Consider the following 11,153-nt stretch of genomic DNA (forward strand, 5'->3'; position numbering starts at 1 on the left):
TCGATTTTTTCTTTTATATTCCTCCAACATGTTACAAATTGGTCAGAGTATTAAAATAAGTTAAAACAAGCACAATCCTTCCGAAGAAGGTAATGATCCTCAAAGTAAAAGCATTTCCAGTCTAAAATCTCACGATCTAATGGTGAGTTTATGCAGAGTTACTGATAAAAATGAAAGGGACCAATCTAATTTGCAGTTGGCCATGAGATTAGTCCGTTTTTTAGGCATTACATAGTTCTTAGTTACTCGGCATAAACTCGCCATTAATTGAACTAACAATCCCCCATCACTCGAAGTATTAAAAGAAATACCACCCCTTGAAGGAAGCGTAGATGCTGATTATATTGCCATCTCGTTAGAGAAACCCAACTCATACCTCGACGAAAATGGAGTGAATTGACGGTCCCATTCTTCGAAGTCAGTAGCGGGTAGGATGAAGGGGTACAATCTAGTAACATCTGGTAGGAATTGAAGACTGACTCGAATTCACTTCCCTAATTCTCACACTGAAGAAGGTAGCATACAGAATGTAGTTAAAAGTGCGGCTTTTCTTAACAGAAGATAGAACAGGTCAAAATAAAGCCTTTCACCAAGAATAACCTATAAAAAACTTTCAAAATGACAGAAGGTCGACTTTTTCCGTAGTTCCACCACCTTTAAAAGCCTTCCGATTTGTTTCCTTTTGCGTTTTATTTCCAATCTTGCTCCAGGACAGTTGAAATGGTTTCGAATAGTTGAATTTTCACGAAAGTCGAACCCAGGACTCCTTTCAACGTTTTCACCTACCTAATCTTAGTCTAGAAGTTCAGAAACAATTTGTACATACATTTCCAACATAATTTCACAATTTCTCATAAATAAATATTATCAGAATATTTACAAAACGCCTGGACTAGATAATCAGAAGAAAATTCTCCAAAAATCTTCTCTGAAAATGTAGCATCACAGGGTGAGGCTGACTCGCACAACTATTTTTGCAGTACATTCTTGAGGTCAAAAGAAACACTTTTCTCCTTTACCATTTTTTTCCGAATCGGTATGGTTTAAAAGATACAGTCTGTTGAAAAACCATAAAAAAATATCAATTTTAGTTCTCAAACGGTTTTAACGAATGAAATAAATTTCGGAATATAGTTCTTTATTCTTTTAATGAATCTCCGACTTTTTCTCATTATGACCAATACGTACCATAAAAATACTAAAAATTCAAAAAAACAACTCTTGAATCTAAGTCGGACGGTATCCAATGAATATTTGAACGTTTTGTAAAATAAAAGTATTTTTCATATTTTCTCATATAATACTCAGTTTTCGAATAATTTGATGTTCAAAAATAAAAAAATATCTGAGAAATTCGAAAAACCCTTTTTAAAAGATCCACAGATGTGCATTGAACTAAAGAAGTTCAATGCAGATGTGTAGTGTCATAGATCCAGCTAGTTATTCTGAAGCATAGAATATAAAATTGTTATTATTCTATACTCAAAGTTCTGAAGGTAACTTTGTTTCTCCAGGGCTGGCATAGCTCATTAGGAAAACTTAAAATGGCTATATCTTTTTATCAGGCCGAATCGAAAAAAAGTGTTTCTTTTGACCTCAAGAATCGATGGTTTCAGTTCGTTAGAATAGGTTTAACCATGCCAACCGAGCCGAGAGACGCCAATAATCTTTTGGTAGTACCCGTAAGTACCGCAAAAGACATTCTGCCGACCCTGTATACTGAACCAATCAATACAGGATGTTTCAGCACTACGTGACTTATTATATATATATACGAGTATGGTACTCGTATTCAGAAATTCGAGATTGAAACGAACCACTTGTGTTGGGAAGTTTTATTATAAAACAATTAATTACATTATAACGAATCTTAAACCTATTTAGTTTCGACTTCACTACTAGAACTACTACTGCTCGTGTTTTGGTTCTTATTCTTTGGGGGGACTTTATGGTTGAAAGGTTTCCCTATTTCATCGTAGCAACTTTTAACCCTAAGAATCGCCGTTCTGTTCATGCTATCCACACTGACGTCTTTGAGTGCTTCCTCAAAGGTTTCTACTACTTCATTGGCTGGGCCTTTTGCATATTTAATGTCTAATAAACAACTGTACACATTGCCCAACGCCCCCTCTGTGATGTTACTAGTCTTCAGATGAACAATCAAATTCCTGACTACCTCCTCATTGTGTGTGTTTCTCGCGACTTGAACGACCCTTTGGAACATTATTCTTGATGCGCCTGTCAGGTAATTATCCCACAACTCTTTAGCTTTCTCGTAGTTGCCTTTGGTGAAGTAATGAGTCCACAGGATGTTAACAGGAGCCAAAATTCCTTTAGCAGCATATTTTTTCGTTACGCTTTCATCTGGAAAGAGAAATTATCTTAGAAAAGTAACAGAAAGTGATCTCGTTTTAGTGGTGATATTCATCCTATTCCTGATCTACAAAACGGGTAATATAAGTTGTAGGGAATTTTCGTCGGCATAAAGTAGTTTCACTTTTAGCATATATCTTGGCCGTGTGATAATGAATAAAATTATTTTTGAAAAATTTCCGAAAATGACCAATATTCGAAACTCCACAAGAAACCATAGAATTAACTTCACGTCAACGGTTAATTCTCTGGATCGATATCATTGAACTCTATGGGAACCCATAGAGTTCAATGATCGATACCAGTGTATTGAATCTACTCATCTTCTGACCTACTGCGAAGAGAGTACTCTTTGCTCTGATGTTACTCCGTGATTTAAGCTTGGAACATAGATACTTGGAATGGAAAATAAACATTTGTTGTTGTCCAATGTCCAAAGACTGGAGTGAGATAGTTGCTTAGTGTCGCCAATCACAATTGAGATAGTTGAATATGACATCATTGTCACGTCAATTTTCCGTAAAAAAGGTAGGAGATATATAAATTTATTTATTTTACGCCACTGCCTTAGTGTCGCGCTAGACAGCGAAGCATAAAATGTTTTACCACAACAAATACATTCATAGCACGTCAATGTCCATTCCATGTATTTATGTTCTAAGGATTTAAGTTTCAACTTTTCTTCGTTGTTTTTTATATTTGCCATGATTGCACTAAGGTAATGTAATATTACTCACATTGTTCCAATAGCTCAGGATGATGTTCTAAAATGCCATATGCCCCTCCTCGTGGAAATTTCTCACTCACATACTTCAATTCCTCATCCGTATTTGCAGAGTCTATTTCCCTATCGAGATGCTCCAGATATTCGATCGCCTTGCCAGCAACGACAGTCGCATGACATAACCTATTATCGTAAGACAAAACCTTCTTCATATCCATATCGATCTTAGCTCCGATAGCCCGAATTTCATCAACTTTACCCGCCAACGCCAGCCTGTTCATGGCAAACTTGAAAACCCTGCTTATCGGTGGATTGTTCTTATTGATCAGTTCCATGGTGAGGGTGAAAGCTTTATCCAGTTCGTTATTCTGGACCAGCTTCTCCAAGAGTTCCGCCGATTCCATGTTGTTCCACTGGTTATTCACGTTTCTCCTGTACTCGAAAGCCTCCAGGTACTTGTCGGATTTCAAGAAGCTCCTGAAAATGTGTATGGGGGTTTTTTTGGGGGGTTCTTCGGGTTTTACTATCATCACTTTTTTTTCTTCCGGAACGATGAACGGCACTTCCATACCTTTTTCTTGTAGATGCTTGGATAGGGTGATTAGGAACTGATCGGAAGGTGGTAAGTTCTCTTCTTGCATCTGCGTCCATAAACCCATAGCTTTATCAGTGTCGTCTTCTTTGATGTAACTCAGCAATAACTGGTAGTAAATTTCGGATCTATCGATGTGATTCAGATCTTTCGTGGCATCCTTCAGGTGTTCCAACGGTTTAACCATGCCTTCTTGCCTGTAACGTTCGCACGCTGTGTTCAACCTATGCGGTCTGTTTTGAAGTCCTGGAGTTTCCAATATCCTCCTGGCCTGTCTGATCCTTCCGCACTCTATGAACGAGAACACCAAATCGTACAAACTGTTGATTTCACCGTGGACCATTGTGCTCAAATCCGTCAATTTTTGGAGCTTTTCAGCATCTTCAGCTTGGATCAATCTACAAGCCAGTTCGTTCTTCCACGGAGTCGCCTTGTACAGATTGACCATCTCCTCGAATTTCGCCAGCGCCTTATCTAGATCATTGTTAACAAGGTGCACCTTTATCAAGGGTCCGAGTAAAACGTTATTCACAGCAACGTACTCCTTCGACACCAACAGATTGAACAGTTTTTCTAAATCTTCCACGCGACCCTTCTCCGCCACAGAATTCATGAATCGCCAGGCTAACGATATGTAAACGAAATTTTTCTCTTCCTCGCCCGAGGTTCGGTCCCTGTTCGTTTCCTCCATGAATTTCAGGGCCTCTTCGAACCTGTCATTTTTGTACAGGAGGAAAGCGTAACGCAGAATTTTGGTGTCGCTCAGGCAGACGTCTTTCTCCATTTCTTTCAGTTTCTCCAAGTACTCGGTGGCCTTTTCGAACTTGTCATGATAGGCGTAAAGATCCATCAGTTGGGCGTAGATGCCAGGGGAGTAGAAGAAGTCCGGGGTTTTTTTCAGATCTTCCATGAGAGTTTCAGTCTTTTCCAACTCCCTAGCTCGATAGTAAAGGGAGAATAGTTGTCGTTTCAGCCCTCTCACATCCATATTTTTGGTCGAACAATTTTCGATCAGTTTTTCCAACTGAGCCATGTTCATCTGATGCGAAGGGATGTATACCGGGGGTTTACGAGAGAGAGAAGTGGGTGTCAGTTCCCCAGACGTCAACGTTCCCAATAGGGCTGAAATTTGATCGTTCACCTTGTCCCCTAACGATTCTTGAATTTTTTCGGCAGCGCTGGTCGATATACTCAAACCTTGCTCTTTCAGCCTGGTCAGCACGTCTTCGATCACCAGGGGAAAGTTGGTCTTGCTGAACATCAAATCCGCTACCAAATTACCGACGACTTCGGCTTTACTCAGAAACTTCTCGTGTTCTCCCCTCACAAAGTTGACACGTCTATCTAAATTCTCGTAAATTTCCCTTATGATCGTCATGTAGGAGTCTAGATCCTTCGTTTTGTAGAAAGCCTGAGACAGGCAACGAGCCATCGCTTCGGGATTGTAATAAGCTGGGACTCGAGTCATTAGCCAGGAAACCTCCTGTATTCTGTCTTGTCTCAGAAGCGAAATTGCTATGTTCAAAGCGCTGCTTCCAACCGATATATCAGACTGGGTTAAAATTTTTATTATATCACTAAAGCTACCTTTTAAACTGGGAATGACAAAGTCTTTTATAGTTTCGTTACTGAGTGGCACCCCCATACTCTTCATTTTACTCAACACCTGAAGAACCCCCTCATTTCCGTCATCTTTGGATCTGATTCGAATCAGAGGCCAAAAAAAGTGCGGCCTTATCTCTTGTCCACGTTTTCTCAATTCTTCCATAAGCGGATACGCGATTTGTTCGTTACCCTTTTCTATTGCCGTTTCAAGGGCAAAAAGGAGGGGTTTGCTCATTAATCCGTCAAGATCCATTTTGTCACACAATTCTATGATGCTTTTAACGGGTCTTCTCATTTTTATCAGTTGTTTTATGAAAAAGACACCACTGTTCACAGGTGAGCCATCTTTGTTATAATTCCTGTTCATCGTTTTGAGAATTTCATAGGCAGGTTTCTCTCTCGCTTTATTCACCAAATTCAAAACTGTATTAACTGCATCCTGATTATAACCCACAGCCTTGCGCATTTTTCCTAAAATTACTGGCAAATGTTCGTCGTGACCGTTTATGGCAAGAGCAGATGCAATTTCTAAGAAATCTTTATCGAGTAAAAATATATCTTTAGCTTCACATTCTTCAAGGATCTTTTTCATTGTTTCTATATCACCCTGCTTGGCATATCCGCAGAGTAACGATGTGTAAGTGTCCGCACTCGGCTCCAGTCCAGCCTGCACCATCAAATTCAACACATCCTGTGCCGATTCCATATCACTGAAACAAATTTCAAGTTCAAGTGCATGCAAGTAATATTACCTGATCTAATATAAGACTTTTAAGAACAAGATCCCAAAAATGCGATAAAATCCCTCAGAATTCAGAAAACCGTAAAACAAACACAACAACATAAAAGTAAAACTTTTACCGAAACTTCAAATGCTTCAATAAAATCATTAGAAATCTTCAATTCTTACTTTAGGTTTGAGTGTCCAACAATAAGTGCATTGAATACATTTTCATTCACTGGTAATTGTTGTTGCTTCATATGTTCTAATATATTTGTTGCTCCTTCTATATCACCTTTTAAGCAATATTGCATGATCAAACGCTGGTACGTCACTCGGTTAGGTTCGATATTCTTTTCTTTCATTTCAGACAGAAAATCTACAGGAGAAAACTCATATTCATTCTCTATATACACTCGTAACAGAGCATTGTAATGAGATACATCCATTGGTACATTTAGTTTGTGTAAAGTATTCCATATTTCTTTGACTAGTTTTGTTCGGACTTCTGGTAATTCTTCGGGCACTAAGTTACCGCAACATCTGATAACAAGCAGGGACTGTGAAGTTGTTGCTGAACGATTTGATCTGATTTCTTCCAAGACATCCTCAATGTCTCGTTTAGATATTCTACCTGATTTTCTAACATCTTGATCTATTCTTTTTAAGCTTTTTTCCAAATTCTGTTCATGATGCAATGTTGCTTGAGATGAAAATGGTCTGAAAAAACGTAATAGTTATGAAATTGCGTAATGGTCTTGCCGGTTATTGAAGGTTCTGAAACGTGACTTACGTAGTTACGGCTCCACACAAACATTGGGAAGCATTAACGAAATTTCCATCAAATTCTCTTGGTGTGTTCACAACAACATTTCTAGCGAACCCTACAACATATCTGGCAAATTTTGAAGACCTTAATATCGAAGCCATACTTTTAAGATTTTCGTTTTTCGTTTAGATTTTAGATTGATTGAAGCATGAAATCGGAATCGGTAATCAGCAAAGAAAATTATTATTCGAATCGGATATTGTATATCCGGATAGAAAAGAACCGAATCGTACAGTCCGTAATTTGCATCTATGGATGTATTGTGAATTCTTTAAGGATGATTTTGTAATAAATGATCGAATAGAAATGAACAGTATATATTTGATTTGCAAAATAGTAGTAGTAGTATGATTACAAAAAATTACAAAAAAAACTCACAAACCATAGAAATGTCGAAACGTCATTGACTACTCAACCTCTATTCAAAAATATAAATGTGATGTGATTTATGAACTCAACATTTTTTCGATTTTTATATTCCTATTAATAATATTCATCATATCCCCAGAGACAGGATTAATTAATATTGATAACTGAACTTCTGTCAAAATGGATAAAAAGAAACCTAACAAAGGTAACTGCTGTTATGCAAAATATATCCATCTGTTCTTAGAGGATAGCATTTTTTTGATATTTGATAAACCATTGCTTATTTAACACATTTCATTATTTCAGAAGAAAAAATAGGTTCAGATGGTCTAACAAAAAAAGAACGAAGAGCTTTGAAAGTACAAGCTAAACAAACAGATGATAATAAAGCCGAATTGAAGATTAATCAGAAAAATAAAGAGACCGCTGCAGAAGTCAAAGTTGAAGAAAATATTCAGCCAGCAGGAGAAGTACTGTCGAATTGTTCAGAAAAAAAAGATAATATGAGTGAAAAACAGAAAAGAAAGTTAGAATGGGAGAAGAAACAAGCAGAGCAAGCTAAACTGACGGATAAGACTGATTCAAAGGAAGTTTTAAGTAAAGCTGAACTTAAGGCTAGAAGGAGAGAAATTCAAGAGGCTCAAAGATTGGCAAAAATGAAACAGGAAACGGAGAAGAATAAGAATAATGTTAAAACAACAGATACCAAAATATCTGATACAAAAATAGAAGAAAAGGCAATTTCAAAACCTTGTTCAGCACCTAAAGTTGAAGAATGTAAAAATGTAAATTTTTTCAACCATCTTCTAGCATCTAATAGTTTTAAACCAATTGAAGAAGTGTACCCTCCAGTTGTACCTGATGTTCATCCAGCTTTCATAAAATTTGGAATACTATATTGTACTGGTAGTTTGCCAGGTTCTAATGAGAAAACAGTCAAGTTTTTATCAGCTATTGAGAGTTTAGTTCTAACTGTGAAAGTTCCACCTGGTCAAGAATTTTGTAGGTATATAGAAACGGCTTTAGACAGGTCTGTAGATTTTTTGCAGCAGCGAAAGCATGTTACATTTTTTATGATGAATGCTTTCAAAGCATTCAAAACGTTCTTGATGCAATTAGATAAGAATCTACCTGATGAAGAGAAAAAAGAGAAGCTTACTGATTTCATTGATACCTTCATTCAAGATCAAATAATAAAGGCGGGAATGGCTATAAGCTTGAAAATAAAAGAAAAAATTTTCAACAATGATGAAATACTGGTTTTTGGTTGGTAAGTTGAAATTTGTTTTCTTTTAACTTGTTGGGATGAGTTGTATTGGTAAATTTCTTTGTCTTACTTTTTTATTTCTAATGAAGATTGTAGTGTGAATAAACTAAGTTTCAAATTATAGGTCACATACAATATTCAATATTTTGGTCGACACATTTAAAGAGCAGAAAAAGGACTTTTCTGTTATAATAGTTGATAGCAGACCATCCTTTGGAGGGGAAGAGATGCTCAAAAAAATTGCTGCTGTTGGTATCAAACATCAATATGTCATGATTCATGCCTTGAGTCATGTAATGCCCTCTGTAACCACAGTATTACTAGAAGCTGATGCTCTGATGACTAATGGATATCTTGTGTCAAAAGCTGGTACGGCTCAAATTGCAAGGATGGCACAATTCTACAGTAAACCTGTCCTTGTATGTTGCGAAACATATAAGTTCACAGAAAAAGAACAAACTGATGGTATGGTATGCAATGAGCTTGGTAAGTTGAGTTGTGACCTTGAAGAATTGAGGTTAAATATTTTTTGACAGCTGTCGATGTAATTAGAGAGATATGGAAGCATCCTTAACGTCATGCGGTAATAACGTCAAGCGCTAATAACGTTACGACGCATGCGTATTTCCATTTTCAGAATAGCGGGCGGTATTAACGTTACCGCATGCCGTAATTTACGGGTGGATAACGTTGAACGTTATCGTAATTTACGTTGTTTTCTTGCCTTGCGCATTACTATTTTTCCGTTTGTTTTGACAGAAGTAGGTTATGTTATGAAAAAGGGGCCTCTTAATCGACATTGAATCGAATTTTTTATAAGAACAGAAGAGACTGAGTTCCTCAAGAATAATCTAATAACCAAAGGTAAAAGTGTATATCTTCAATTAATGGGTCACATGAAAGGAAGAGTCGAATGAAAATAGAAATTTTCATCCTAGTGTTTAATTCTGAGTACCTATTTCAATCCCATATTGTTGATTATGAACTATGTAACTTGTTTTCAATAGGAAATAAAAGGGTTCAATTCGAGATTTTTTTATTAAGACTCATAAAAGTAGAAACATCTAGATTGGATATATGGCTTATAGGTTAATGGCAGCAAAGCAGTACACAAATAATTCTACGTTATCTCTACATATCCTCCAGATGATATTCCAATTTTTTCTTAGTAACTATAGTGGCCACTTAAAGGTTCATCATATTTTAAAATCATGAAAGCATCACTGTGAACAGGTATTTTTCAATACAGTTTAATCCACCCCCACAAACAAAAATTCCTGTAGATATACATCCATATAAATGCACGTTATTCACAAAAACAGCATAAAATCAACCCAAAATGCATAACCTAATAACCTATCGACAACAAACTTTGACATTTACCGATCATCTGTTGCTTACGCTAATAACGTAAATTCGTATCTTCCATACGACTAAAATCTGAGCCAGATAGCGCAAGACGTTATTCCATTACCGCATGACGTTATTAACGTACGTTCGGGTTATACGCTTCTTCCATATCTCTCTATTGTTTGATTAATAATGGATTTGTTATAGGTAACCCAAATTTACTCTTTGAAAATACGAACGCGATAAGCCCTTTGGAAAAAGAGGAGAAAAACAAACCAATTGCCTTCAATCTCTTGTTTGATGTCACACCTTCAGATTTAGTAACGGCAGTTTTCACAGAATTGGCCATATTGCCATGTTCCAGCGTACCAGCGGCATGCAAAGCCGCAAGAATCCTCAATATGTAGTTTTGAATGCAGTTTTGACTATTCTGAAGTGTTTCTGAGCTAATATATATATATATACTGAATGAGATTAACAGTAAAAATTTATCTTCATTTGCTAAGCGTTTTTTATTCCTTGCACGCAACCCAACAGAGGTTCAAAAAAAGGGTAATCAAGTGGTAGAATAATCTTTGGTAATTATCCTGGAAAGTTTAGATTCCACAGACAAATAATTAGTTTATCTATGCTCTGCTCTGTCCTTATTGAAGTTTTTTTATTTATTTTGACGGATATCTATGGTTATGTAATCGGATCTTTTCGATCCACATACGATTATATAACCGGATCAGTTCGATCTTTATCCGGGTCTTCTCGGATCCGGATATATTTATTTATGCGACCGATATTTCTTCTCGGTAAGAATGGGAATAATTCTCATTGCTCATTTTTATTCACATTAAAAATAAATCATTTTTCTACGAGGCTGCCCGAATTTTTTTTTATTTTATCGGTGATCGCGTCAAACTGGTGGAAGTGCCAACAGTAATTGAGAAGGAATCATGTCGCATCCACCAAATTTCAAAATTTGCATGAATGGTTCAGTCATTTATGGGGTTAAAAGAAAACTTTTTTTTGATATTTTGTACTTAGATATAGATATCCTCCCAAATTCTTACATAGCAAGATATGAATTTGTTACCAGACGTCATTAATTCCATATTGTGGCTTGTGCTCAGTATCTGTGAATATTTATTTTGGTCCAATTTTAATCTACAAGATCACGGACTTATATTTCGTATTTTAACACAATGAACTCAGTAAATAAGGGAAGTATGGAACAATTTTGTTTCTCAATAAGTAGATTGAAAGCAATTATTCATATAAATGATAAATGATCAATATTTCTGAAAATATCTTTGAAGAACTGAAAAAGTTTCA

General features: G+C 36.4%; 2 protein-coding genes across 3 annotated transcripts; one reads left to right on the top strand and one right to left on the bottom strand.

The window, feature by feature from the left end:
- Nucleotides 1–1,820: 1,820 nt before the first annotated feature.
- On the bottom strand, nt 1,821–7,001 carry LOC123310602 (leucine-rich PPR motif-containing protein, mitochondrial). The gene is made up of 4 exons (XM_044894164.1): nt 6,809–7,001; nt 6,205–6,735; nt 3,111–6,004; nt 1,821–2,364 (listed from the first exon to the last, which is right to left on the bottom strand). The coding sequence occupies exons 1-4, from the start codon at nt 6,943–6,945 to the stop codon at nt 1,877–1,879; spliced, it is 4,050 nt and encodes a 1,349-aa protein (XP_044750099.1). The 5' UTR covers nt 6,946–7,001; the 3' UTR covers nt 1,821–1,876.
- A 235-nt stretch (nt 7,002–7,236) lies between these two features.
- Nucleotides 7,237–10,327, top strand: LOC123310603 (translation initiation factor eIF-2B subunit delta). 2 transcript variants are annotated; one of them, XM_044894166.1, is made up of 4 exons: nt 7,237–7,418; nt 7,520–8,483; nt 8,605–9,027; nt 10,008–10,090. In XM_044894166.1, exons 1-3 carry the CDS (start codon nt 7,394–7,396, stop codon nt 9,011–9,013), a joined length of 1,398 nt encoding a protein of 465 aa, XP_044750101.1. In that variant the 5' UTR covers nt 7,237–7,393; the 3' UTR covers nt 9,014–9,027; nt 10,008–10,090. The 2 variants fall into 2 exon arrangements, with proteins under 2 accessions (XP_044750101.1, XP_044750100.1); XM_044894165.1 differs by having other exon boundaries at nt 7,238–7,418; nt 8,605–8,966; nt 10,038–10,327.
- Nucleotides 10,328–11,153: the final 826 nt, after the last annotated feature.

This window comes from Coccinella septempunctata, chromosome 3 (genome assembly GCF_907165205.1).
Source record: "Coccinella septempunctata chromosome 3, icCocSept1.1, whole genome shotgun sequence".
Classification (NCBI taxonomy): domain Eukaryota; kingdom Metazoa; phylum Arthropoda; class Insecta; order Coleoptera; family Coccinellidae; genus Coccinella; species Coccinella septempunctata.